This window comes from Mobula birostris, chromosome 10 (genome assembly GCF_030028105.1).
Source record: "Mobula birostris isolate sMobBir1 chromosome 10, sMobBir1.hap1, whole genome shotgun sequence".
NCBI lineage: Eukaryota > Metazoa > Chordata > Chondrichthyes > Myliobatiformes > Myliobatidae > Mobula > Mobula birostris.
In genome coordinates this window covers 122,489,987-122,517,165 of record NC_092379.1, presented here as the reverse complement: position 1 = coordinate 122,517,165, position 27,179 = coordinate 122,489,987, and the positions used below count along the sequence as shown (strand labels likewise).

The 27,179-nt window shown below is 39.4% G+C and overlaps 1 protein-coding gene across 6 annotated transcripts in view; it reads right to left on the bottom strand.

Moving 5' to 3' along the window:
- Window positions 1–27,179, bottom strand: part of atrx (ATRX chromatin remodeler) — a 202,025-nt gene that overhangs the window by 49,117 nt on the left and 125,729 nt on the right. For all 6 annotated transcript variants that reach the window (XM_072270906.1, XM_072270902.1, XM_072270901.1 and 3 more), the window contains 6 exons: window positions 24,759–24,934; window positions 20,234–20,351; window positions 11,521–11,651; window positions 6,289–6,377; window positions 4,976–5,139; window positions 4,517–4,670 (listed from right to left, as the gene is read on the bottom strand). In XM_072270906.1, coding sequence (XP_072127007.1) covers window positions 4,517–4,670; window positions 4,976–5,139; window positions 6,289–6,377; window positions 11,521–11,651; window positions 20,234–20,351; window positions 24,759–24,934 — 832 coding nt within the window. The remainder of the gene's footprint in view (window positions 1–4,516; window positions 4,671–4,975; window positions 5,140–6,288; window positions 6,378–11,520; window positions 11,652–20,233; window positions 20,352–24,758; window positions 24,935–27,179) is intronic.

The following is a 27,179-nucleotide window of genomic DNA, read 5'->3' as shown; positions in this document are numbered from 1 at the left end:
GCGTCGAGGTTGACTGGTAGGCTGTGGTTGATGTGTGCCATAACCAATCGCTCGAAGCACTTCATAGCAATTGATGTCAGAGCCACAGGTCAATAGTCATTCAGGCATGCCACCTTGCTCTTCTTCGGCACCGGGATTATCATTGCCTTCTTAAAACACGAGGGGATCTTAGACTGAAGCAAAGAGCTGCTGAAGATGTCAGCAAACACTCCAGCTAGCTCGCTTGCATAGGCCCAGAGAACCCGTCCTGGGACGCCATCTGGGCCTGTCGTTTTCCTTGGATTTATCTTCAGGAAGGCCCTTCTAACGTCCTCCTCGGTGACGATGACTCTCGATGCCACCAGGTCCGGTTCATCCGGAGGGAGCGGGATGCTCCTCTTCTGTTCGAATCTTGCGTAGAATACGTTAAGTTTGTCAGGAAGAGAAGCGCCACAGTTATGGATATTCCCAGCCTTTTCTTTGCACCCAGTGATCTCACTTAGACCCTTCCATAGTCTACTGGCATCCCTCTGGTTAGGCTGGGCTTCCAACTTGGCTCAATATTGCCTCTTGGCGCCCTTAATGGCTTTCCGGAGTTCACGCCGGGATTCCGTGTAGCGACTGGTATCCCTGGACCTAAAAGCCGCAGCTCTAGCCTTCAAAAGGGACTTGACCTCACAATTCATCCAAGGTTTCTGGTTAGAGAATACCCTGATCGTCTTGCGAGACATACAAATACTATGTCTTCGGGATGTATCCATCCTGCTGTCATCCCTGCTACTGTCCCTTTCCAATCAACTATCTTCTCCCTCTCAAACTGCAGTGTGAATTCTATCATACTATGAATTACTATTTCCTAAGGGTTCTTTTACCTTAAGCTACTTAAATCAAATTTGGTCCATTACACATACACCCAATCCAGAATTGTTTTGGCCCTCATGGGCTCAATCACAAGCTGCTCTAAAGAGCCATCTTGTAGGCATTCTACAAATTCCCTCTCTTGGGATCGAGCACCAACCTGATTTTCCCAATCTACCTGTATATTGACATTCCCCCCCCCCCCCACGGACTATCATAACACTGTCCTCTTCATGTGGCTTTTAAAAAAGATCTCCTGTTGTAAGTTATATTCCACATCTTTCCTATTGTTTGGAGGCCTGTATATAATTCCCAATAGTCTTTTTACCTTTGCAATGTCTTAACTCTCTCCACAAGGATTCCATATCTTCCGATCCTATGTCACCTCTAAGGATTTCATTTTTTTTTTAAACCAAAAGAGCCACCCCACCCCTTCTGCCTACCTGCCTGTCCTTTTGATACAAGGTATATTCTTGCATGTTTAGCTCCTAACTATGATCTACTTTCAGCTATAACTCAGTGATACCTACGTCTTACCTCCCGATCTCTAAGTGTGTTACAAGATCACCTACCTTATTGTGTAGACTGCTATACATTCAAATACAACACCATTAGTCCTGTATACATCACCCTTTGAGATTTTGCCTCCATATTACACTTCAACTCATCCCACTGACTGGAATTTTGTCTCATCATCTGTCTATCTCTTCATCCCCTTTCAGTTGCTACCATCACGGTTCATGTATTTGGCCCTTCAGTATCTATCCTATTGCACACATTTCCATTCTTCTCTTCCCCTTCCCCACAACTTAAAACACAATTGATGTACCTGTTTCCAGTTTTGATGAAAGGCCACTGACGTGAAATGTTAACACTAGTTTTTTTTCCCCCTCTGCGTGATTTGATGCTCATTGTTATCTTTGCTTAGATTAATTAGATTAGTTATTCAACCAAGGCATCAAAATAACACATCTGGTTCTCCCAAAGGAAGAGCTGTTACTAAAAAGGAGTCAGTGATGTTCCATTATTCCTCATAGTTCTTCATGACACCAGATCAAATGCTAGTTATCAGCATTCAATCTGTCCCACCATTCCCTCTGCTTTCCCACATTGATTTATTTCCTTGTAATCTATTCTCTCACAGCCTCTCGACCGATTGTCTCCTCCTCCACTTGAAAGAGAAGCATATTATAGTAGCCTGTATGTCTTTGGCATGTGGAAAGAAACCAGAACACCCAGGGGAACCCACAGAGTTACGAGTAAAACATACAAACTCCACACAGATAATCTCTGACACAGGGATGAAACCTTGGTCTCTGGAGCTAGTGATGTTTTGATTACACATTTTAGATTCACTTGTTACTCCAACCTATTTTCAGGCTGGTTAAAAGATGGTATTATCACTTTTGTGGATTCAACTTTAAGTGCTGAATCTTTCTCTTTAACGATATAACTAGACATTAAAAAACATTACCACATCCTAAAAATATGATTGGTCCTTATCAATAATGCAATACAGGCATAATTCTTCGTTTTTAATATGTTTAATATGTAGAAGGGCATTCAGGACATCACCAACTACAAGACAACACCACCTGCCTGTGCTGGTGATGCCTCCCTCCCAGATGCGTTGAATAACTTCTACGCTCGTTTTGAGGCAGAAAATGACGTGGCGGTGAGGAAAACCTCCCCTCCTCCAAATGACCAGGTGCTGTGTCTTACTGTAAGCCGATGTGAGAAGAACCTGGTGCAGGTCATCCCACGGAAGGCTGCTGGACCAGACAATATCCTGGCAGAGTGCTTAGCGGATGTGCAGACCAGCTAGCTGAGATTCTCACTGACATCTTCAACATCTCCCTGAGAAGCGCCGTCGTTCCTACGTGCTTCAAGGCTGCCACCATCGTCCCCGTGCCGAAAAAGTCTTCAGTGTCCTGCCACAACGACTACCGTCCCATCGTACTCACATCCATCATCATGAAGTGTTTCGAGAGGCTCGTCATGAGGCACATCAAGACCCTGCTGCCCCCCTCACTGGACTGCCTGCAGTTCGCGTACCGTCCCAACCGCTCAACAGACGATGCCATTGCCATCACCCTCCACCTGACCCTAACCCACCGGGACAAAAAAGACACGTACGTTCGAATGCTGTTCATAGACTTCAGTTCAGCATTCAACACAACTATTCCTCAGAAACTGATTGGAAAGCTGAGACTACTGGGCCTGAACACCTTCCTCTGCAACTGGATCCTAGACGTTCTGACTGGGAGACACCAGTCAGTCCGGATTGGAAGCAGCATCTCCAACACCATCACACTGAGCACGGGGCCCCCCAGGGCTGTGTGCTCAGTTCACTGCTGTTCACTCTGCTGACCCACGACTGTGCTGCAACACACAGCTCAAACCACTCATGAAGTTCACCAATGACACGACCGTGGTGGGTCTCCTCGACAAGAACGATGAGTCAGCGTACAGAGAGAAGGTACAGCGGCTAACAGACTGGTGCAGAGCCAACAACCTGTCCCTGAATGCGAACAAAACAAAAGAGATGGTTGTTGACTTCAGGAGGACATGGAACGACTCCTCCGTAGAGATCGTTAAGAGCACCAAATTTCTTGGTGTTCACCTGGTGGATCTCACATGGTCCCTCAACACCAGCTCCATAGCAAAGAAAGCCCAGCAGCTGCATCACTGCCTGGTTCGGATCGCAAGACCCTGCAGCGGATAGTGAGGTCAGCTGAGAAGATCGGGGTCTCTCTTCCCGCCATTAGAGACATTTACACCACACGCTACATCCGTAAAGCAAAGAGCATTATGAAGGACCCCCACGCACCCCTCATACAAACTCTTCTCCCTCCTGCCATTTGGCAAAAGGCACCGAAGTATTCGGGCTCTCACGACCAGACTATGTAACAGTTTCTTCCCCCAAGTCATCAGACTCCTCAATACCCAGAGCCTGGAGTGACACCAGCCTACTGCCCTCTACTGTGCCTATTCTCTTGTTTATTATTTATTGTAATGCCTGGATTGTTTTGTGCACTTTATGCAGTCCTGGATAGATCTGTAGTCTTGTGTAGTTTTGTGTTGTTTTACGTAGTTCAGTGTAGTTTTTGTATTGTTCATGTAGCACCATGGTCCTGAAAAACGTTGTCTCATTTTTACTGGGTATTGTACCAGCAGTTATGGTCAAAATGACAATAAAAAGTGACTTGGCTTGACTAGACTTGTTTGGCACTTACAGGCAAATCCTTGGATTGTCCAATCAAACCTGACAAGGAAGGACCATGCTTCTGCTGCAATGAAAATTCCTGATGAATTTTCTATGAATAATGTCACAAATGCCAGTAGAAATGCCAGACTGTTATTAACAGGGCTGAACTTCACAACCCTTCCAAACATACATTCTAGATTACATTAAGTTCAGTAGATGCATTTCAAAATAACACAGTACTCCCACCAGAGTGCACTGTGATTATTCTCGTTAATTAGTATTTTATTTTTCACTGTCTACAGTACATCTACATTTCATTTTGGCCCTGATTTTTGGAAGTTGTGCGAAGTTGACAATTTGAGCTGGGGAAGTGCAGTAAAACATAAAACATTAAATCATACCATTTTCAGAAAGAACACACTCAAAACCAATAAAACATTGTGGGCTTATAACAAAATGCTGTCAACTTACACTTTTTCCCCAATTGCTTCTGACATATATAGAATTTCAAATAAGATGGCCATTTTCCCAGAATGGTGAACTAGCTCCGCGTCAGCATCTGTAATGAATTCTTTGTACCAGTCAGCTGAAGGGCTACCTGGATTGGAACCAGTGGAAGGCTTTGCTGTAAGCACCAAAATTAACATCACTTAGAATATATTTACAGTATGGTAGACTATATATAACACACAAATTGGATTATATAACACCTAATGCTACTGATAATAAAGCAAAATTATTTTTACAACCAAAGAGAATACTCAGACACTTGTTAATTCCAAATATGTATCAAAAATGATCGTAACATTAAACTAATTCTCTTTGACTAAACAGAATAAATTAGTATATCATGCATTGTAGTACCAGTATATCATATTAAGGTGAATTATGCAAAAATTAAGTATAAAACTAACACCAATAAGTTCTCACCATCATCTGTTTTTACAGCAGACTCTATAGGTTTCTCTTCCACACTTCCTTCTCCTCCACCACGTGATCTTGAATTCCAGACCTTGATCACCTCTACATCGTTGTCACTGCCACTCTCCTTAGAGCTGCTTTCATTTTTCTTTCCACGCTTTTTCTTCTTTTTACTAAAATTTATGTAAAAATAAATTAGTAGAGCACACATCTTACGTGCAACTCCTGCAGTACTTTCTCAGTAATACTGTTGACATTATCAAAAACTGCATAAAATATTTAAGCTCTTAAACTCATTATATTATTGCAAGAACTGTTACAAAACTGATTAATTGCTTAGCAGTTTACAAAACTGGCATCTACACGCTTTAATCCCAAATTTGATTAGTTTTAAACATTAACTAAAACATTTATCTAAAATACAGGCCTTTCTTTGGGAAATTCATCACCTCAAAAATGACTCTCATTTTTCAAGGCTCGGCATTTTACTTAGAAGGTATATTTAGTGATGAAGTATACTGCTAAAATATTGCAAGCCACTACTCTTCGACAAAAGATGGTTTGCTCCATCTCCTCAGGAGCTGTAAAGGCCGCCACAGAGGTGTGCACTCAGAGACATACATCAATATCATGCTGAACATCGATTTCCTTTTAACTTATCCGTAGCTTGAAGATAGTGGCTGCATTCTGAACTGATGGAAGTCTACATAAATGAATGTAAACTTAGTTACTGCTTTGTAAAATGAAAAGAATCTACCAACTCCATCGTAGCCTTCTCAAATTGATACAATTGTTATTATTCATTTCTAAAATAAAACTATGAAGAATGACCAAATTAAAATAGATCTGATGTTTTGTTCTCCATCACTACAAGTGTTTAAAGACCCACAAATTAGCAATTTTATACATTATCAACTTATAGTAATAACAGGAAAAACAAGAAGACTGTAAAAAGAGGTTTTAATTTACTGTGGCATCAAGATAGTTGTTTACATGGTCTCATTATGCCACAAGACTCATGAACCTTACACACATGAAGAATAAAGCTCTCTACTATCCAAATAGTTTTGCTCTTCTCAACCCCCAATCCAAAAATGCTTCAAAATCAGTGCTTTCACTTTAAACATTATAGACCATCTAACAAACATTTCAATACCGTGATCCAAGTTGTCACCATTTTACATTATGGATAAAATTATCAGGTTAATAAAGAACTGAAATGTTATGAAAGTGCAATATGATTGTGTTTTCAACACAATCAGAAGAATTTGCAACCATAATTCAAGCTGTTCCTGGTCACAAAATAGATAAGTAAAAAGAACCTTTTCTCATCTTCAGAGGAAAGACTCATTGAGGTCTCATCTGTATCTGATGCAATGAATTCATCCATACTGTCTTCATCAAAGTATCCCTAAATCAACAGAGACAGACAGATTATTCACCTTTAACTTTAGAAAATTATACTCTATGTTACTGAAATAACGAGCAATGGTTTATACTCCATCACACAACTCCTCCTTTGTTAATGTTGTACACACTGGAACACCACAGTAGGTGTACCTTCACCAAAAAGACTATAGCAGTTCAAGACAACAACTTATCACAAGCAATTACCAATGGGCTACAAATATTGGGAACTGCCTGTGTTAGTTAAATGTTAGAAAAATAAAGTGATGCTTTCATTTCTTAACAAGAAGTTGACATGTGATCAAAGTCTGTGAACAACTCCAGAAAATGTATTTTACCTTTTTTTTTAAGAATAGAAATCATTATAACTAAAACAATACTAAAGTGAATAAGTGTAATCTGCAGATGCTGGAAATCCAAGCAACACATACAAGATGCTGAAGGAACTCAGCAGGCCAGGCAGCATTTATAGAAAAAAGTACAGTTGATGCTTTGGGCCAGGACCCTTCAGTAGGTCCTCCTGAAGGGTCTCGGCCCGAGACATCAACTGTACTTTTTTCCATAGATGCTGCCTGGCCTGCTAAGATCCAGTTCTGTGCAGGAATATGAACAACTCCATTTCCCATTCAACCCAAATACACTTGGTGGTAAATACGGCAAATTAAAAATGCTATATCCAAAGGCCTGTAATTCTTAAGTACCCTTCATATAATCTTGCTGCATCAAGATATTTCGATGTGATCTACTGAATACTGAAGCCAAAGTTTAAGGAAAGCAAAACTTGACACGCAGATCTTACCTGTCAATTTTATTTTGTGTTCAGATGCTGATAATCTAAAAAGCCACCATGAACATTGAAACATGACTAATAGTTATTCCAGATTTTCAGCAGTTTTAGTTTCATATAAGAAATTAATTCTTCTAAAAAAAAAACTCAGTTAAGATTCTGCCTTCTGAACAATAATAGTGACTGATACTTAAATAACACTGGCATAGCTATCTAACAAGAACAAAATCAGGTTTTAACTGTTCTAAACTAACTGTTACCAAGTATCAGTCACCCAAATTCTGAACAGACACATGGGAAAAGATTATGTTTTCCTTCTGATCTGGTTAGATTACCAGGAATGCTTACTACATATTATCTTTGAAAAGGAGAGGGAGCTTGTTTTTCTCATCCAGCACTTCATACTCAGTTTTCTACTTGCATGATCATTACTCCATTTGTTTTCTTTTCCCCTTACTCTTTTCAAAGATATTTCTTGCTACTGTTGCTTACAGATCTGCAAATGCAGCTAAAGTACTACTCAAAGTTGTGCAAGCTTTAAGAGACTTTGCACTCTATTTTCTCCATCAAAAAATGTATTCCAAACACTACAGTAGTTACTTAGAAAATTTATTTTTGCCTAAAAAATTAAATATATTTACAAGTGCAATTAAAAACAGGCAAAGAAAAGGCAAGAATGCCTAGTCTATCGCTATTGAATAATCTGATTACTTAAAAAAAATAAATGATATAAGATTCACTTGATTAGTGTAGGCAACTTTTAACACTTAATATTTAAAATGCTTAAGTTTCTTTAGTTTAATTAGTTTAATTTTACAAACTTGTTTCTTTTAATTTTGACTTCAATCTCAGAAAACTTTAAAACAACTTACTCATTTTTCAGGATGATGTCATTACTGGCAAGGCTCAGATTTACTGCTGATGTTAATTGCACAATGGCAATGATACCATCCCAGAATGGTACTCTGAAAGAGCTCCAGGGTACAGAGCCAACATCAGTAAAAGAACAACGGCGTGCAAGTTGGAGGAAGATGTAGACCAAGGTACTCTCACACGCTTGAAACAATTGTCCTTCTTGACAGTAGAGTTCGCAGGTTTGGGAAGTGCTGTCATGCAGTTCACAGAGTCGTGGAGAAGTACAGCACAAAAGCAGGACCTTTGGCCCATGTAGTCCATGCCAAAGCCATTTAAACTGCCTACTGCCAATGACCTGCACCTGAACCATAGCGCTCCATATCCCAACTATCCATCTACCTTCCAAGCTTCTCTTAAATGTTGGAATTGAGCTCACATGGACCACTTGTGCTGACAGCTCATTCCACCTTCTCATGTTCCCCTAGAACTTTTCACTTTCCACCCTTAACCTATGACCTCTGGTTGTAATCCCACCCAACCCCAGTGGAAAAAGCCTGCTTGCACTTACCCTAAATCTACCCTTCATAATTGTGTATACCTCTATCAAATCTCCCATCAATATGCTATGTACTAAAAAATAAAGCCTTAACTTATTCAATCTTTCCTTATGACTCAGGACCTCCAGACCTGGCAACATCCTTGTAAATTTTCTCTGCACTTTGAATCTCAGCCTTGTCTACATCTTTCTTGTAGATAGATGACCAAAACCGCACACAATACTCCAAGTTAAGCCTCATCAACATCTTATACAACTTCAACATAACATTGCATCTTCTTAACCGATACACTGTCTGTGAAGGCCAATGTACCAAAAGCTTTCTTTACGACCCCATCTACCCGTGATGCCACTCTCAATGAATTATGGACCTGTATCCCCAGATCCTTTTGTTCTATTACTCCTCAGTGCCCTACCATTCACTGTGCAAGACCTACCTTGGTTGGTCCTACAGAAGTGCAAAACCTTGTACTTATCTGCATTAAATTTCATCTGCCATTTTTCCAGCTGATGCAGAGATCCCCCTGCAAGCCATGATAGCCCTCCTCACTGTCCATTACACCCCAATCTTGGTGTCATCCGCATTGCTGATCCAGTTAACCACATTATCTTCCAGATTATTGATATAGATGAAAAACAACAAAGAACCCAGCACTTATCCCCGTGGCACACACTAGTCACAGGCCTCCAGTTAGAGGCAATCCTGTACTACCACTCTCTGGCTTCTCCCACAAAGCCAATGTCTGAATGAAATTTTCTACCTTATCCTGAACGCCGATCGACTGAACCTTCTTGCAGCCTCCCATGCAGGACCTTGTCAAATGTCTTACTGAAGTCCATGTAGACAACATCTAATGCCTTGCCTTCAGCCACTTTCCTGATATTTCCTCAAAAGACTCTATAAGATTGGTTAGACATCATGCACGAGGCCATGTTGACTATCCTTAATCAGTCCATGTCTATCCAAATACTTTAGTATCCAGTCCCTGAGAATACCTTCCAATAACTTTCCACAACTGATATCAGACTCACCAGCCTATAATCTCCTGGTTTCTGTTTGGAGCCTTTTTGAAACAGCAGAACAGCATTAGCTATCCTCCAATCCTCTGGTACCTCTACTGTCGCTAAGGATGTCTTAATTATCTCTGCTAAGACCTTAGCAATTTCTGCACTTGCATCCCGTAGGGTCTAAGGGAACATCTTGTCAGGTCCTGGGGATTTATCTACCTTGACTTGCCTCAGGGTAGAGGACCAGTTTTGTCTCCAGCAATCTTTTTGCTCCTAACACACCTGTAGAATCCCCAAGGATTCTCCTTCACTTTGTCTGCTAGCCTTTCTAATTTCTTTTGTAAGTGTTCTCTTGCATTTCTTGTATTCCATAAGCACTTCATTTGTTCCCATACCACCTTTTTTCTCTTAAGCAGAGCCTCAATATCTCATGAAAACCAAGGTTCCTACATTTGTTATCTTTACCTTTTATACAAGCTGTGTACTGTCCAAATTTTGTTTTTGAAGGCCTCCCACTTTCCAAGTACTCCTTTGCCTGAAAACACCTGTCCCAATCCACACTTGCCACACCATTTCTGATACCATCAGAATTAGTCTTTCTCCAATTTAGAATTTCAACCCACAGACCAGACCTATCTCCTTGCATATTTACTTTGAAACTAATAGCACTGTGGTCACTGGATGCAAAGCGTTTCCCTACACAAACTCTGCCCTGCCTCATTCCCTAACAGCAGATCCAGTATTGCATGCCCTCTTGTTGGGACTTCAGAAGATTATCTGCTGTGCATTATGTAAATGCTACGAACTACAGTCACTGCACAATAGGAATTTAGTGTTTTAGATGGTGAGTAAGATGCCAGTCAAACCAGTTACACTTTCAATGACACTGAGATGCCAGTGGAAAGAATCCTCATGGCCCTCACAGATGCTTTACAGATGGTGGAAGGCTTGGGATGTCAACAGGTGTAACTTGACACAGGATAGTCAATTACAGGCAATGCACAGCACATAGTGGTATAGGTATTAGACTCCTTTAACAAGAGGAAGCATCCTCTTAAGTACTCAAATAAATTTGTATGCTTCCTTACGATACTTCTCATTCTTCTGAAGTCAAGAATTCACAAGCTTGGCCAAATGAATTTGCTTTGATGCAACAGACTTGTCATCCCAGAAACAAGACCGATGAATATTCATTGCACTCCCACACACAAGTAAACTCTTCTTTACATCAGGAGAATTAAAGCAGAACAGAATACTCAGGGTTGGTTTTACCAAAGCCCTTCATAATTATAGTAAAAATGGTGTTCAAATATTCTAGCCCACGAGAAAATAAATCTCAGGGTAGCATATGGTGACATATTGTACGTACTTTGATAACAAACTTACTTTGAAATTTCAGGCCCAACATTTCCCCATTTTTTACAACTTAAAAATTGATAATAAATTATTCTTGTTTAAAATTTCAGATCATTAACTGTACTTTATTTTCATAGCAGCCTTGGTGGGATTTGAATTCCCTGGTCTCTGGATTATTATCCAGTGATTAAGTTACTACTCTGATCACCATCACAGAATGTATTTGGTGAAATTGGTGTACTCAGGTTTAAAAACTCAGTGCAGTATGATCAAATCACTTTGCTGCATAGCTCACTGGCATCACTGAAAGATTCCAACACTCAATCTTGAATCACAGCAAATACATTAGTTTTACATATTATTTTTCAAAATGTTCTAAAGACAACAAATTCCATGTTCTATTACATACTGCAACAAGTTTTAATCTTATTAAATGTTAACCCTATCAAATGTGGTTCATAAGTGATTATACTTGGTCATTTATGCAATAAACAATTTATTTCCATAATCTATACCAATATTTGAAATTTACTAGAAAATATTACAAAAATAATCAATAGAATTCACTATATTCATTTATTCTACCTTGTTTTCTTTACTGATGTAGTCCAACTGCAGACACCATGGGTGGGTCCATATCCTACTCAACACCTGAAAATCTTGAAAGAGTCTTGTTCCGGCTCTACCCCTTCCACCTTCATTACTAGTTCCTACACCTGAAAACAAAATCAGCAATTTAAAAGGCTTCCATATTTTCACACTTCCAAACAGTCAAAAAAGTAGTTCCATCTAATTTCTATTTCAACAACTAAAGTAATTTTTTCATGTACATATTTACCCACTAACCGATAATGGGATTTATTTTAAGTCACTATGTAATTGTGCTTGAATATTCAGCTCATGCAATTGAGAATTATTTTTTTTTTACAAAAAGTGCCAACTCAATTTACATTCCCAAGAAAACTTAGGAAAATTTCTAAGATAACATCAGTATTTATTTGAAACTGATATATTATTTAGTCCAAAATTAGCAATAAACAACTGTTCTCGTGCCATTTCTTCAGTCATCTAATTGTTGCCAACCATTTACATGCTGCCCTTGGAGATATCACTCAAATATCTGACATCAGCTCCAAATGTATGTGAATGACATCAGAACCTTTCTAACACTTATCAGCCCCTTTATGGTTCCTATGTCAAGATCCATCCATGAACAAACTGCATTTTCCTACATTAATCAATGAGAAAAGTGAACATTCCCACTACAAATTCTCTAAACTTTACTAATAATTGGATTCAAATTTCCTTATGTCTAACTTAATATATATTGTTATACCAGCATCAATACATTATACAATAAACACATTTACTGTCTGTGATACATTACCATGGACAAAGTAAATGTCACATTTTCTATAACAGTAGCTAAACTTTCCAAAAATGTTAACCACAAGGCATTCTAGGACATGCCAAGATAGTGAAAGGCACATCAAGTTTGTTCTTTCATCGCTGTGTGTCAATAACAATACTATCTTCATTTCGACATGCAGGTGAATTTCTTTTCTACTTCTACCACTCCTCTTCATAGCTATCTTTCTGTACATGTTTCAGGTGATCTCTTCATCCCCTAGCTTGAAGTTACTTTAAATTTATGTGATTCCTTTTAAGTTTTTTTTTTAGCAACATTATATATGCTGATTACCAGTTTTTGCTTGTTTGGGAAGAATAGCTAAGGATAGATCACAGTCATCCATATCATATATTCCTCACAGGCAAGAATTGGCAAATAGAATGCAATGTGGAAAAATTACAAATGATTGGTCCTGCCAAAATGGAGAAGTATTACAGACCTTGCAGATCTCTGAGGCAAAGAGATCTAGAGCCCTAGTGCAAGCTTCATAAAGGGCCAATAACGCTGTCATTTACTAAGAAACTGAATGACAAAATTTGGGGTAGGCTATGGTCTACTGGGAATTGTAACATCACGTATTCAGTTGCGTGTACATTATTTGTCCCCCTTATTTAGGAAAGAATGTTAATATGCTGAAAGCCAATATCTAGAGTTGTGTTATGTTGAATAGATAGATAAGTCAGGCTATTTATCAGAGCTTAGAAGGCAAAGAGGGGAATATGACTGAAGAATTCAAGTTCCTGAGGGGTTTTCAGAAACAACACTGTGAAAAGTACCCTGCTTCTTGTATCAGAATCTAGAACTAGTAGCCACCTTTTAAAAATGAGAGGTTACCCATTTAAGGCACACAAGGTAAAATTTATTTTTTGTAAAGGCTCACAACAGCCAAAGAGCAGTAGAAGCAGAACACTACCTCACTTTTAAAATATATATTATTTCTGTTTTTTGCGCAATTTTTAACCTAGTCAATATACATATACTCTAATTTATTATTATTTTTCTTCTTCTATATTATGTATTGCATTGAACTGCTGCTGCTAAGTTAACAAATTTCATAACAACAGCAGCTGATAATAAACCTGAACTGAATTTTTGAAAAGTCTAGGGAAAAGGTAGATCGGTACCTGATAAGCAAGGGTTGGCTGGTCAGCCGGAGGAATGCAGAGCCGATGTTAGAATCATATTTGCCATGATCTCACTAAATGGTCAACAGACTCACAGGACATATTCCTGTTCCTAATGGTTATGTTCTATTATTCATAATAGTTCAATAGTGTTTAATGTGGAGTGATTAAAAAATTATAGGGTATGATTATGTCACAAATTAAGCAGGGCATTGCGCTCAATTGCTAAACTCAAAATGCATTATTGAAGTGTCACATACAGTAGCATGCAAAAGTTTGGGCACCCCTAATCAAAATTTCTGTTACTGTGAATAGTTAAGTGAGTAGAAGATGAACTGATCTCCAAAAGTCATAAGGTTAAAGATGAAACATTCTTTTCAACATTTTGAGCAAGATTAGTGTATTATTTTCGTTTCGTACAATTTTAGATGAAAAAAAGGAAAGGAACACCATGCAAAAGTTTGGGCACCCCAAGAGATTTGAGCTCTCAGATAACTTTTACCAAGGTCTCAGACCTTAATTAGCTTGTTAGGGCTATAGCTTGTTCACAGTCATCGTTAAGAAAGGCCCGGTGATGCAAATTTCAAAGCTTTATAAATACCCTGACTCCTCAAACCTTGTCTCAACAATCAGCAGCCATGGGCTCCTTTAAGCAGCTGCCTAGCACTCTGAAAACTAAAATAAATGATGCCCACAAAGCAGGAGCAGGCTATAAGAAGATAACAAAGTGTTTTCAGGTAGCCGTTTCCTCAGTTCGTAATGTAATTAAGAAATGGCAGTTAACAGGAACGGTGAAGGTCAAGTTGAGATCTGGAAGATCTAGAAAACTTTCCGAGAGAACTGCTCGCAGGATTGCTAGAAAGGTAAATCAAAACCCCGTTTGACTGCAAAAGACCTTCAGGAAAATTTAGCAGACTCTGGAGTGGTGGTGCACTGTTCTACTGTGCAGCTACACCTACACAAATATGACCTTCATGGAAGAGTCATCAGAAGAAAACCTTTCCTGCATCCTCCCCACAAAATTCAGCATCAGAAGTTTGCAAAGGAACATCTAAACAAGCCTGATGCATTATGGAAACAAGTCCTGTGGACTGATGAAGTTAAAATAGAACTTTTTGGCAGCAATGAGCAAAGGTATGTTTGGAGAGAAAAAAGGGTGCAGAATTTCATGAAAAGAACACCTCTCCAACTGTTAAGCACGGGGGTGGATCGATCATGCTTTGGGCTTGTGTTGCAGCCAGTGGCACGGGAAACATTTCACTGGTAGAGGGAAGAATGAATTCAATTAAATACCAGCAAATTCTGGAAGCAAACATCACACCATCTATAAAAAAGCTGAAGATGAAAAGAGGATGGCTTCTACAACAGGATAATGATCCTAAACACCTCAAAATCCACAATGGACTACCTCAAGAAGCGCAAGCTGAAGGTTTTGCCATGGCCCTCACAGTCCCCCAACCTATCATCAAAAATCTGTGGATAGACCTCAAAGAGCAGTGCATGCAAGACGGCCCAAGAATCTCACAGAACTCGAAGCCTCTTGCAAGGAAGAATGGGCAGAAATCCCCCAAACAAGAACTGAAAGACTCTTAAAAGACTGGCTACAAAAAGCGTTTACAAGCTGTGATACTTGCCAAAAGGGGTGTTACTATGCACTGACCATGCAGGGTGCCCAAACTTTTGCTTCGGGCCCTTTTCCTACTGTTATTTTGAAACTGTAAAAGATGGAAATAAAAAAGTAATCTTGCTTAAAATATTAAAGAAATGTGTCATCTTTAACTTTGCGCCTTTTGGAAATGAGGTCATCTTTTACTTGCGCTATTCACAGTAACAGAAATTTTGACCAAGGGTGCCCAAACTTTTGCATGCCACTGTATATGGCAAAAAAAAGCTTACATTTTTTATACTAGCAGAATGCAGATATAAGTATGCCCTAGATATTACTTCTCATTTTCTAGTTCAAGTTAAATTGTCAATTCAACCATAGCCAAACGAAAGCGTTCCTCTGGGGCCGAAGTGCAAAACACAGAACCACAGTCAACACTGCTATATGGAACATACAGTTACAATAGCAGAAAAACATAGTCACAAGAAAATAATATAGACCAAGACCAAGTAATATAGACAGTGCAGCCACATACAAACACAATCCAGCTGGTCTTCCATGAGCAAACAATGAAGGGCAGCACTGACGAGAATGGCCAGTCCCCAGCCCAGTGCTGACTCCAGGTCCCCACCGTGCTTCGGCTCTTTCCTACACTGCCTCTGGCATCTCCTCCTGCATGGCTGCAACAGGCGATGCCTCAAGATGAGGAACTGGTCCACACAGCTCCCCTGCCATCTATCTTGTCAATGAACCAGTGAACTGGATGCGCAGTATCCTACATTACCAATGTCCAACAGGATCTTGCGATGGCATTGTTACAAGACAATTATTTACACCATTTATTGAACTGTACACTGCCTCTGATGCCTTCTTCCCTGGGTGGTTGTATTAGGTGACAACACAGCAAACGACAAATCCAGTTCCATCGCTATCCAGCAACTCAGTACTGGGGTAGATCTGCAGTACCTGATGTTCTTAAAATCCAGTATCTTGCGATTGTAGAAAAAAGGCGTAAATGATGAATAATCACACCACTGTTTGGACCCAGAGTTTGCGACCACTGTTTGGGACTGCACGCACAGTCGTCTTACAGGTTGTCTTACCAAAGGTACCCGAGATGGGATACTCAAGTCAAGGCAAGCAGAGTAAATGCAAAGCCACACACACAAAATGCTGGGGAAACTCAGCAGCCAGGCAGCATCCAGGAAGAATGTTGAGGATTTCAGAAAGGAATGAGCAGGAATGTATTTAGAATGAACTAGAGAAAATACAAAGTGCAACAAAGTACTTATTAGACATGAATAGTAGCTGAGAGGGACATAAATCTAGGTCTAGAAATAAAAATATTTGAAAATGGATAAATTCAAAGCAAAGACTTCAACATGAGCAGAATTTTGAATTTTTTTTTTAAAATTAAGATTCCCTGAATACAGTATCAAAGATATAACATTGTATTCCAAAACTATGTTAAGACAACTATTGAGGCCCCATCATAAACCCCTTGAAGCCTGACAGCCACCCACAATGAATGAACGGCATTAACATTTGTTACCACCAGACAACAATTGCAAAGGTACTGCTAAACCATATTAAGCATTCCAGCCACCCAGGATAGTACAAACAGTGACTTAAATACGAAGATTTAAGTGCAGCCAGGGCCCGAGTCTGGACAGTAGGACAGGTATGTGGCCAGAGGGGGAGTTGGAGCATGGGGCACCAGGTGCCAGGAATGCGGGTAGGCTTGCCTTTGGAGCTGGGGTGCCTTGTATCTTTCTGACTCCCCTTAAGCTTCCTGGGTTCACTAGAACTGAGAAACATGTGATGTGAAATCAAAGTGTGAGTATTGATAAGACGTAACATTCAACAATCCTAAATATTTGCTAATCCAACCTAACAAAGTCGCAAGGATGCCAAATTATTGGTGTTTTACTGTAGTTGTAAGCTGTTCAAGTTGTGCTCAACCATTTTTGGGTAGTCTAATATAGTAAAGATAGGGCTATCGAAGGTAGTTTATGATATTTCGAGACACAAGGGACAGCAAATGCTAGAATCTACAATGAACAATCTCCTGGACAAACTCAGTGGGTCGCGCATCACCTGTGGAGTGGAGGAGGACGGTTGGGAGACCCAAAATGTCAACAATTGTCCACCCTTCCCCACAGATGCTGGTGACCTACTAAACTCCTTCAGCTATTTTTTTTTTTGTTGCTTTATTTGATTAGAAATTATTCCAGAGATAAACATTTCATCACTAAATGTTCAAAAAATTACTGGGGAGAAAATAACGGTAGAGAGGGTGATGGAAGGACATTTCAATACATAATCAATGAATACTAAAGTGCACATTAGCATTAGCAACAAAAGAGACGGTGAAAGATGAGGTCAGTTCACACATAAGTATTTGAATATGGCATCACGCCTTTTTGAGACAAATTCTAAAATAAGTTGAAAGCAAATTTGACGAGTGTAGTGCATAAAAATGAATACAAAGCAGGGAATCAATGAACAGAGATAGGAATGAAATGCAACAGGTGTCACTGGTGGCTTATGAAAGGTTGAATAGCAAATCCATCCTAAAAGGCAGCCAGCACCTTGTACAAGTACAAGTTTAACAGCGAAGTCCACTGGTACCTATTTTTATTTGACTAAGACACATGCTTCTACTCTTAAAAACACAGGGCACAAAACTGAAAGCCTATTAAATTAAAAAATGCTCACATAGCATTTAAAGATGAAGTCCTCATCTGACCTTTACAAGTCTTTTATACTCCCTGCCAACCTCATTAATAAAAGTCCAAACTTAACAAAGTTTAGTTACATCCTTACAGAATTGGAAGAACATTAGGAAAGGTTGAGCTCAGGAAAATGCCAACAAATATGCTTTTATTTAAATATAGATATCCTGTTAAGAACTACCTAAGCATCACCCACAGATGTATGGCAAGCACTAAATCTACAGCAGCTGTGAGGCAAGGCCCAAGTGCATTCATTGTCCTCAGTGATTGCACAAAGCAGCACCACAGGTGCTGAGGCCACTTGTACATGTAATCTCACCTAAAATACCAAACCACAGTTTTTAAGTGAAAACTGCAATTTACATATATTATGTGGCTAGTTTGGCATAAAAAATAGTTTATAAAGGTAAATATTTCACAGCAAAACAAAAATACATTTGGAATGACTACAAAAATATAAAATCCCATAGCTAAGTCAGTTTTCAATAAATCGCACCATACAAGGAACTCAGTTGGGCAAAATGACCTTGTTTCGCAGCATAAACCAGACATCTGGTTTAAATTCACCATAGTTAAGCCCCTGTATGCCATTAAAATGCACAGCAAACTTGAATGAAAATGAGGTGCAACTTTAGTTAAGAAACTTCATTTAAGTAAAAGCCACAAGATGAATGCTCCATTGTAGTTCTTAAAGATTACTCAGTAGATCTTGCTGAGAAGTTACTGTCCTCAAAGAGTTTTGTAAAATGTTGCACAAGTTGTGCTGATTAGGTAATTATGGCCACAGATTCAAAGTGTTCTCTGATTGCACAAGAATAAGCTTTTGGCTAATCAATTGAGTTTTAAAATCCATTTATCACAAACAGACCGTAACAAAATTGTTATTGATAAATATCTACCAACTTGGCAGTATTTTGATAACACAGTCAGTACCACAATGCAAAACCCTCAAATTTAACATCTGATAGGCACCTTATCCTGTTCATATTGACACTACAGAGTAACTAAATTCTGAAGAAGTATTTTGTAATACTAAATACTTTCATTTTATTTCCTTGCTTCTTGAATACTGTAACATTATTTTGAAAAAATCATTTTGTGCCACTGTTTAATTTGACCAATTTCCCTATTAAACGTACCCATATCCTACCAGCAGTATAAATTGTTATCTACTTCTGTTAAGATTGGAACTCCCTGAACACTATTTCTTCCATCCCATGCAAACTTTATCTTGTGTATGTGTTTCCACTGTCTCCCTACTACTTTATCTGTTCTTTCATTCACACTATGAACAATTCTAGTCACCAATATTCTTGCCTGAACTGGGTATGAGCAAAACAATACATGAAGTCAAATGGACAATGAAATCACCTTCGTTTTTGCTCTCGTCTATTACTTGCTCCTGTTTCTATGACTAGCCTACACCTCTAAATATCACAAAGTAGCCCATTTACAGCGATGTTTTAAAATCTTTATCTCCATTGTAAATTTGAAAGTCTTTAAAAAGAACATTCTGACAGTTTATAGGTTTATCAGCTGAATAAATCTGAATTCCACACAGATGTTGCAACAGGATCTATTATTCTTTTTATTTCAGATGTTAAATACTCCTGCATTTAAGCTCTGCTGTGGGCCATTAGAAAGCAGTTGCACCATCCTGCCTCAGAAATCAGCCTGCTTCTCATAGGGTGGGAAGCATTTTACTGGCAGTTCACCAATCACAATTGTGATCCGGGCCAATGAAAATTAATTGGGTCTCACACCAACTCTGCTGGGTAGCCACCACACTCACACCCAGTCTGCCCAAGATGCATGCAAAAATCACCTATAATTTTAGGTTTTTTTAAATGCCAACATTTTGATGAAACACTTGGATCTACAGCCACATTCCACTACTCTCACCACAATGTCTAGACAGCAGGAAGACCCAACTCCAACACTCCACACATTACAATGCCATTCTGCTGTACTTCTGAAAATACACAAGTTATTGAATTGCATTGTTCTTCATGGGAAAGGCAGTCATTCATTTTACTTACAGGCATGATTCTTCATATTAAACAATTTGTGCAATATGCAAAAGTGATCAGAGACTACATAGCCAGCTATTCTTTTAATTTTAACTACTTTTTTTTTTTAAAAACATGGAGAATGAAAGGTGCAGGATGTTGGAAGGGAGTGATGGAAGCAGACACAATAGTGGCATTTAGTTAGATACATTAATATGCAGGCAACTGAAGCATTTGGATCTTGTACAGGCAAAAGATAATTAGTTTAATTCACCATCATGTCCAATGCAGATGTTGTGGGCTGATGAGCGTGTTCCTATGCACATCATGCCTCTATGTTCATTGAATGAAAATGTAAGAGTACTTGCTACTAAAATCAAAATTGCAAATGTTTCAAAAGTTTTGTCACACACCTGTAAAGTGGTCAAGGTAGTACTGATAAAGTTTGCACTGAAGTGGCATCATTCTCACAGCAAGAACATATTCGTATTTTGGAGGCAAGAATTTTGTAAGTGCAGTATAATCTTTGCGCTGTGGAAATAAAAATAAATAGGTTTTACAAAATTGACCTTAATGTATCATTAATCCTTGATTACTCCGATTTGAGAAGGGAAAAGGTGCAGCCCCTATATACGTTTCCCCTTCACTGAAATACATTTGCCATTTCCTCTTAACTAGAGAAAGTACCTTTGCCAAACGGAATAAGAAGTTTTATATATACATGGTTGAACATGATTATCAAAAAAGGTCAAAAAGGATATCAAAAAGAGCAAGAATCTTTAAATTAACTCACTGGACTCAATCCGTTATATAAACCAGCTGTCTCCCACCACCGGGCCACAGAGCATGTGCTACCGGGCCGTGAGGAAACGATATGAGTCAGCTGCACCTTTCCTCATTCCCTGTCATGCACTGTTGAACTTGAACATCAGGTTGCCAACCATCCCGTATTGCCGGGACATCCCGTATATTGGGCTAAATTAGTTTGACCCGTATGGGACCGCCCTTTTCCTATATTTCCCCCGCTAAGGTAGAGCGTTCCTATGAAACCTTTTGTGCTGAAACGGCGTGAAGCAAAGAAGCAATTACCATTAATTTATATGGGAAAAATTTTTGAGCGTTCCCAGACCCAAAAAATAACCTAACAAATCATACCAAATAACACATAAAACCAAAAATAAATAACACTAACATATAGTAAAAGCAGGAATGTAGAAATAATGTATGTACAGTATAGTCAGGAAGATGAAGGCAAAACCGATTTGCGGGGGGAAAAAAGGCACGTACGCACATTATATGCACATGTCATGCATGCACACACAGGTGCCCGTGGAAGGCTTCATGGTCATGGTAGTCTTTCCTGGGGTAAAGTGTCCCGGGATTTGACTGCTACTTTTGTCCCTTATTTGGGAGTGAGGAAGTTGGCAACCCTAACTGTAAAACACATGCTGAGGTGAGTTTAACCCTACTTGTACACACCCCCCCCCCCACCACCCCAGGTTGGCCGGTCCCCGAGAATATTGTCAATATTAAACCGGTCCACGGTGCAAAAAAGGTTGGGGACCCCTGATGTAAATCACTTATGCAAGGTTCTTGAATATAGGGGACCAACATATTAAGAGAAAAGGATGTTTAAATGAGAGATTTGGCAGAACACATAAAGCAGTAGCATGCAAAGCTGACTTCAATGTTAAGCAATAAACAGAGCAGTCACACTACCGAAGAAAGGAGGGAGAAGGGAAGTAGGGAGCTATAGACCAATGAGGCTGATATCAGTAAAAGGAAAAATGTTGGACTCCATTATTAAGGAAGTAATAACAAAGCACTTTTATTTATGGAATGTTAGTAATATCTGACAAATGTGTTGGAAAAATTTTAGAGATGGTCAGGAGAAAGCACAAGGAGGAGCTCCTATCAGCATTTTGAAGGACTATTTGCTGTTGTGACTCCTTGATCTGTTCTACTGATCTCACCAACCACTCACTATATAGCAATTTCCTGTGCAACGTTGCAATGAAAATGAAGATTTGGAGAATGCAATCTCCAAAAGGAGGGAGGAAGAAGATGGCGGCGCGACACAGCACACGCGGCCGTTCCGAATGATATCGTATGTGTTAACTAGGGGGCCGTGCACAATCCGGATTTGATGGAGGCAGCCCTGAGAAGCACGGAGGAACACCTGGAGAAACTTCTGAAATGCCCGCTTCGCTGCCGCTGCTACTGTGCGATCGAGAATCTCCGGAGGGGAAGGCCCCAAATCCTCAGCTTTGCCTATTGCCTGTTGCCGGGGTCGAAGCGCTCAGCAGAGATGGTGCTCGGTGTCGGAGAGCTGGTCGGAGGCTCGGAGTTTTCGGACGGACTTGGAGTCGGACTGTGGTCGGATGCTTCCAGGATGCTGCATCGGCAAGTTTGCAGCGCTGAACGTTCACCATCTGCGTGAGAAGATGGGACTTTCGAGAGACTTTGAGACTTTTTACCATGCCATGGTCTGTTCTTTATCAAATTACAGTATTGCTTTGGACTATGTTATAATTATGTGGTTTTTGTCAGTTTTGTCATGTTTCTGTGATATCATTCTGGAAAAACATTGTATCATTTCTTAATGCATGCATTATTAAATGACAGTAAAAGAGGACTGCGTGTCCTCATGATCATAATAATCAACAGCTTTGCATGAAGGCAGTCTGTTATATGCACTGTGTCAATCAAAAGAACATGGCAAAGTATACAGAATGAATTCCTCCATCAATAATTATTAGGATCCAATACTGTTTTATAGTAGTATTAGTAATGTTCTAATTCGTTCTGTATTTAGTTAAATTCATAATCTGATACATAGTTAAAAATAGTAGTCTTTTTTATACGTTTTTAATTATTTCTATGAAACTTTGACTAATTGAGGCAGCCATTTAACTGGTTCCGAAGTGTCCCAATGAAACAGAATCCAATGTAATGTGGTCTGTACAACCTTTACAATGGTCTCTTCTACAACACAGAAACCAGACTGGATGCCCGTTTTGCAGAGCATCTGCATTTGGTCTGTAGGGGGCAGAGTACAGAACTCTGATGCTTGCCACTTTTATTCTCCATTCCACTCTAATCCACCTGGTTGAGGCCTCTTGCAATATTATAATGAGTGCCAACATAAGTTTAAGGCCCACTGGTTATTTGGGGATAACCTTCTGTATTTGTTAATGGATTCTCCGGCTTTAACTACTCAACTTTCTTTGCCTGTACCAGCATCAGTCATATCTGCTGAAATCATTGGTTTGTGTATTGGCTTGGCTTTTCCTCTGAAGGCTGGGACATCTTACTGCCTTGTTTGTCACAATTTTCAACATTCAACTGTTTGTATTTTCACTCTCTTAACAGCTTGCATTTTGTAGATTTTCTTCATTTTTTTCCCCGTCTTACTGTCCTCATTAGCTCATTGACCTGACATCCTCCTCGATTCTGGCCTCATCCTATCTGGAGTCTGGATACTAACTATCCTTTTGCCCCACAGCTTGATGTTAACTTATTTTTACTTCCCAGTTTTGATACAAAAAAAATCTTCCACATGAAACATTAATTTCCTTTTTCCACAGATGCTGACTGAACTACCAAATACTTCCAGTGTCTCCTGTTTTTATTGCAGATTTCCAGCATCTTAGCTATTTTAGTTTTTATTTAAGGATGAACAGTCAATGAAGTGTCTGGATTTTCAGAAGACTTTCAAAAAAAAAATCATGACAGCATTAAAAATTATAGTGGTTTGAGGATAATATATTATCATGAACTGAAAATTGGTTGATGAACAGAAAATAATTTGGAATAATCAACTTATTTTCAGCATGCTAGGCCATAACCAGCAGGTACCATTGAGATCATAGCTGGAATTACAGCTATTTCCAATGATTTTGATGAGGGTCTCAGTGTAATACAGTCAAGTTTGCTCAGGATACAAAGCCATGTGGACCAGGATGAGGATGTAGATAAGTCTCACTGGGATACAGACAGGCTAGATGAAGACACGGAATGTAATATAGAAAAACAGAAGGTCATCTACTTTAGTTGAAAAGTTAGAATTTTCTCTTTTCCAAATGGTGAGACTGAAAGGCGATCAGAGGAACTGAAATGTCCTTGTACTTAAAGCACCAAAAAATTACCATGTAGCTTAGCAATTAAGAAGTCAAATGATATGTTGCACTTTACTGCAAGAGGATTTGAAACAAGAGCAGAGGTGCCTCGCTCTAAATTATACAAGGCTCCAGTGAGACTGCATCTGGAATATTATGTAGAAGTCTGGTCTCTTTACTTAAGAATATATTTGTGATAAGAGTGCAAAGGATCATCAGATTGTTCATAGAAAAGCAGGTTGAGGAGAAATTACACCAACTACATCCTCCTTAGAAACATTCAAACTTCTTACAGGTTCTTGACAGGATAGGCACAAGACTTCAATGACGTAATTGAGTTGAGGTACCAGAAAGAGGCCTCTCCACGAAATTCATCTGAAGTCTTGATATCCGGTAAAGTCCTAACCTTGACACTCAGAACTATTTCACAACTTTGAAAAGTGGTGTAATTATTAACGGAGATGTCTAGAACAGGAGTCAGTCACAAAATGAGGCTTCAGTCAAATAGTATGGATAGGAGGAAATCTTTCTTCAAAGAGCAGAAACTGAACCTTTGTTTCTCTACACAAGGTGACTGTGGAGCCTCTGTCGCTGAGTATATTCAATACAGAGAATAATAATTTTAAAAAAGGATATCAGAAATTTGGAGTTGTTGCTAGAAAGTGGCAGTGAGTTTGCCATAATCTTATTGAAGGGCAGAGCACTCACATGGGACTGAAGAGCCTAATTACTGCTTTTATTTTACTTATGCTCTTTGCAAATTTGTACCCAAACTGGAATAAGGGTTGTTAAGATAAAAACAATTAACTTCAGCACTTACTTGCACACAACCTGCCAACATTTCATACAAGATGTGGGCACGTTTCTTCATTACTCTCACATCCGCTAAAGTCGAATCTGCACATTGTCCATTCTGAATAGGATTCATAAATCTGTTCCTGAATTCCTTTATTGAGCCAAGAAGATTCTCTTTAATGAAATTCACCATACAGTGATCTGCAGAAGAAACATTCCAAACATTTAGATTCAGACTTCCTATGAGTGCTACCCCACACCATTAGCTGCCTAATTCCCAAAATTAGCTACCAGTTGGAAAGCCAATCTACCTGTCGTGGGTGGTCCTAGAGGATAGTAGTTAATGCATTGTGTGGCACAAAACTTTAATGACGTAACTGAGTTGAGGCCTCTCCGTGAAACTCATCTGAGGTCTTGATATCCAGTAAAGTCCTAACCTTGACACTCAGAACTATTTCACAACCCTTGAAAAGTGGTATAAATACTTAAAAGTATATGAAAAAGTTCAAATGAAGAAATTACAAAATATTCTCAATTAAAATCATTATAAAACATGCAACTTGTTTTATTTACTGCATGTCTTCTTTCTCAGCTAAACAACCCTCATTCAAATATAAATGTTAGCTCAATCTTGCTCCAAGAAACTTGTATGGATACATGGACAGGAAAATATGATCTAGATGCAGGCAAATCAGACCAACTCAGGATGATACCTTGGTTGGTGCACACGTGTTGGGGCCAAAGGGATTGCTTTATCAGTTTCCACTTTCAATGATCTGCTGGAGGTACTTCGTACTTTTCAAAGCTTTAAGTATTCCATTTAGTTCACAGACACAATTTTTGTATTCTACTTGTACATACTCTGCATCATACTGAAGCACACAAGTACCTCTGCTTCCTCAGGTAGCTAAACAAAATTGGCATGTTCCCTTTGACACTCATCAATTTTTACATATACAACACAGAAAACATCCTCTCCTGGAGCATCACAGCTCAGTATGGCCACTGCTCTGCTCAAGGCTACAAGAAACTTCAGAGTCGTAAACACAGCTCAAGTTACATAAACTAGCCTCCCCTCCATGGACTCTGGTCTGCACTGAAGAACATACATTACAGTGCAATCTGACCCTTAAGCCCATGACATCATGCTAACATTTTAACTTACTCTAAAACCAATTTAACCCTTCCCTCCTACTGTACATAACCCTCCATTTTTCTATCACCCATGTGCCTAAAAGTTTCTTAAAATTTCCTAATGTATCTGCCTCTACCATCACCACTGACAGAGCATTCCACACACCCACGACTCAGTGTAAAGAACTTACTTCTGATATCCCCTCTATACTGTTTTCCAATTACCTTAATAGTATGTTCTCTTATTGGCCACAGCTACCCTGGGAAAAGAGCACTGGCTGTCCACTATCTTGTACACCTTTATCAGGTCATCTCTCATCTTCCTTCACTCCAAAGAAAAAAGCCCTAGTTTGCTCAAACTTATCTTCATAAGATATGCCCTCTAGTCCAGGAAGCATACATCCTTCTTATAATAAAGTTGACCAGAACTTAACTCAATACTCTGTGGTGCAACAAAGGTTTTATAGAGCTACAACACTGCCCTGAAGTTCTTGAACTCAATCCCTCGATTAATGAAGGCCAACACACCATATGCCTTCTTAACAACCCCATCAACTTGTGCAACATCTCTGAGGGATCTCTGGGCGTGGACTCTAAGATTCCTCTGTTTCTCCATAGTGCCCCAAGAATCCTGCATTAACCTCGTATTCTGCCTTCAAATTTGACCTTTCAAAATGCATCAATTCATACTTCGAGTGAACTCCATCTGCCAATTCTCAACCCAGCTCTGCACTGTCAATGTCCTGTTGCAACCGACAACTCTCCACACTATTCACAACTCCACCAACTTTTGTGGTCATTTCCAAACTTATTAACCCACCCTTCAACTTCCCCATTCAAGCCATTTATAAAATTTACAAAGAGCAGGGGTCTCAGAACATATCCTTGTGGAACAGCACTGGTCATCCACCTCCAAGCAGAATACTCTCCATCTACTATATCCACCTTCTATGACAAGCCAATTCTGTATCCACACAGCCAATTTTCCCTGGATCCATGACTCTCGACTTCCTACAGCTTTGGTAAGTCTGCCAACATAATCAAAAATAACACCCACCCATTCTCCTCCCTCCTAGCAGGCACAAGAAATACAAGCCTGAAAGCATGCACCGCCAGGTTCAAGGACAGCTTGTAACCAATTGTTAAAGGACTATTGAATGGTCCCCTATTATGATAAAGTGGCCTCTTAACCTTAATCTATCTCGTAATGATCTTGAACCTTATTGTCTTCTTATACTGCACTCTCTGCAATTGCAACACTTTATCCTCCATTCCAAGCAGCATACACACAAAACGTTGGAGAAACTCAGCA